Source organism: Protobothrops mucrosquamatus, unplaced genomic scaffold (assembly GCF_001527695.2).
Source record: "Protobothrops mucrosquamatus isolate PMUCROS unplaced genomic scaffold, P.Mucros_1.0 scaffold1278, whole genome shotgun sequence".
NCBI lineage: Eukaryota > Metazoa > Chordata > Lepidosauria > Squamata > Viperidae > Protobothrops > Protobothrops mucrosquamatus.
This window is the reverse complement of record NW_015387483.1, coordinates 162,008-165,155: the sequence shown is the minus strand read 5'-3', so window position 1 is coordinate 165,155 and position 3,148 is coordinate 162,008. Positions and strand designations below refer to the sequence as shown.

At 35.2% G+C, this 3,148-nt stretch overlaps 1 protein-coding gene across 1 annotated transcript in view; it reads right to left on the bottom strand.

The window, feature by feature from the left end:
- GCLC (glutamate-cysteine ligase catalytic subunit) overlaps positions 1-1,806 on the bottom strand; it is a 25,812-nt gene extending 24,006 nt beyond the window's left edge. The window contains exons 1-2 of the mRNA XM_015821220.1: positions 1,698-1,806; positions 538-720 (exon numbers count right to left, since the gene is read on the bottom strand). Coding sequence (XP_015676706.1) covers positions 538-720; positions 1,698-1,801 — 287 coding nt within the window. The 5' untranslated portion in view covers positions 1,802-1,806. The remainder of the gene's footprint in view (positions 1-537; positions 721-1,697) is intronic.
- Positions 1,807-3,148: the final 1,342 nt, after the last annotated feature.

The window sequence follows — 3,148 nt, the reverse complement described above, 5'->3', positions numbered from 1 at the left end:
ACAAGCGGGATTGGCCTAGGGGAATTTTTAGTGGGGTTTTAAGAGTAATTTTAATTGACATAGGCCACAGTAAATATTTCTTTTTAATTAGGTTTTAAACTGGGTATTTTTATTGTTGTATCTGTTTTACAAGGCTGTCAGCCGCCCTGAGTCCGTAAGGAGAAGGGCGGGATAAAAATTAAATAAATAAATAAATAAACCTTTTGATTTGCTTGGATCATTTTCCTCAGGAAATAAACAATTGTAACACTTTGATTCATTTGCTTAATTGGATTCTCTTTATCTAATTTTAGAACTTGTGTGGAGAACAGATCAAGTTTTAGGTTATATTTATGCAGAAATACTGAAAATTCAAACAAGTTCACAAACGTTTAAGCACTGCTGCAGATGTAACTAAGTAGCAGTGGCTCTAAATAGGAAATACTTTATGGTGAATCTTCCTCTTTTTAAAATAGCCTTAGTAATAAAACTTTCTTCTGAGTCACGGCCATCTGAAACCATTATATTTTCAAAGTATTAGAAAAAACAGAATCATACCTTGGAAATGATGTGACAGTGCAAATAGCTACATCTTTTTTTAGTACTGAAGCAGCTTCCTGGCGCCGCTTTCTCATGTTGTCCTGTACAGTGTTAAATTCAGACATTGTTCCTCCATAGGGCTGCCCAGGAGTCCCTTCGATCATGTAGCTTCCGTATTCTGGTCTCCATAATGTTGGATGGCTGAAAAATCAAATGAAATCTGAAAGTATTTTCTACAACAAAGTATACTTACATAACATGCAACTGTAATTTAGCTTTTAACTCTGAACCATGCAAACACAGGTAAAAACCTTGACTCAGGATGGTGATGGCTTAATCTAGTACCTTAATTTCCTTACAACAGGTGTCCCCAACCTGTGGGCCGTGAGGGGATTGCAACTGGGCCACGGAAACAGCCGGCAAGCACACATGCGCACCCTCACTTGTGCGAGAAGCGTGCGCACGCTCCATTTGCATGAACATTAGGCGTGCGTGCATGTCACTAACATAAATGGAGCTGAATGCACATGCGCTTGCCAGCTGCTCAAGTGCTCAACCATCCCCTCTCCCTTCCACCAGTCTGCAAAGCCAAAAATGTTGGGGGACTTTGGTTTAGAATGTGTTTTATGGTTATCTTATTATCTTTTAGGGAGAAAATATGCAATAACGTAAGAACAGCAGCACTGTACCGCACATAATTAATCTTCAGGTCATCAAAACCAATGAAGATATTTAAAAACATTGTATTTGCCCATTCCTCAAATATAAAATTAAATATTTTAATAATTAAATATTAATTAAATTAAAAATATATGCCACTGTGTTGCTGCAAGTTGAAAACACTGATCTTTTAGGCTACATGCAAACAGGTATTATTTATGAAAATGCATTTCTCATTGTTTAGAAGAGAGCTAATTTGGTGAATTGATTAAAGAAACCAGTTACAACTGAGAGATTGCAAATTTTGGCCTGTATTAGCTAGCTGGATAACTTTGGGACCAGTCATTCTTTCTCATGGCAATGGCAAACTACTTCCAAAAACATTGCTGTAAAAACTCCATGGACCAGTCCAGGCAGGAGTCAAAAGTCACTTGTAGTAGACAGATAAACTGAAATACATGCAGATTAATAACCTGGTTAAATTTCAGCATGTATTTTTATGAGTTGATGGTACTTACTTTGGATTTGTTCTTTCACCTTTTTCTTGCAAAGTCTGAAGTACTCCTTCTCCAGTTAAAGACAACCGTGCTCTCTTATTTTTATGGTCAAAAGCTACTAACATATATTCCACCTAAAAGACAAAGAAAGTTTATAATATAATTTTTAGCTCACAAAACAGAAAAACACCAAGAAGTTCACAAATTGGTCACCTGAGGAATTATAATTTTTAAAAGCAGCCTTCATGGTAATGTTTTCTAAAAATATATACTTTTTTATTTTTGCATATGAAGCTGCAAATTTTACAAGTCTTTTTTGCCCACAATATATCAGTAAAGAGTAACATTTACTCATTAGTTGCACAATGGCTTCTAGCCTCCTCGGCGTGGTTTTGATCAAGGATGAAAGCCTGCCTAAGCTTCTTTTCCAATCCATTCTACTTGTTTATCTCAATATTTTGTTCACAAATGTTCACTTTTAAGACTGCAGCTACTCAAAATATAGAAGGCAACTAAAGTGAATGATAGAAAACTATAGCATCCAGCATTACAAACATAGCCAAAATCCAAATAAAACCCATCTTAGTCCTTTTTAAATCACAAGAGTTTAAATGAGGCTATTAAAAAGGTATGTATATTCTATTTAACAATATAAACTGTCTTAGGAAATATAAACTGTATACCTTTCAGTACAATTTTATGGCTTGCTGACTCAAACTGTTTTTCTTGCTGACTTCATGGGAATGACAAAGCTATCTTATCGACCTTTCCAACATGCAATTTATTTACAATGTGGTCCTTGTGCAGAATAACAGGACATTATTTTGTACCAAATTGAACTAAACAGAACTTAGCCGCTATTCAAGTCTATCCTAGCAGCCACGTCCAGTTACCTTGCCCGAGTTCAAAACAGAAGTGATGTATGATATCCAGGAAATCTTAACTGAAACATTTTGATTGCATTTTAGCAAAATGTTGAGAAAATGAGTGAGCCCAAAGAACTTATCTTTGATTATAGCAAGAGAGGCATTATCTTGCGTTGCTCAGTCAGTAGAAATCTACTGCTTCTAAAAGCATTTCGCCTTCCAAAGCAGCAGGGAAGAAGGGAGTAGCTATTAGCAGCATTAATGTGGCAGGTTGCTTCTTCATTTAAAAATCTTAAGTTCTTCAATAAAAACTAATGTACATTCACTTTTCAGCTTGCCTCTATAACATTTAAGGTCTACCTGTATCAGTTTTGGCAGCACAAAAAAGAGATTTATAAAAGGAAATTAAGTGAAAAATATAGTTGCTTCTAGTTTCCTAAATATTATTATAAAATTTCAAAGTATGAGTTGCTGTTAAAGCTACTTATAAATCTTCCTGTTTCCTTTTGTTTCTGTTCAGCAAACAGAATGGAGGAAAAACACAGCGTTATGAATATTAACAATGCACATATTAACAATCTTTATTGCCAGTAATCTGCAAATACA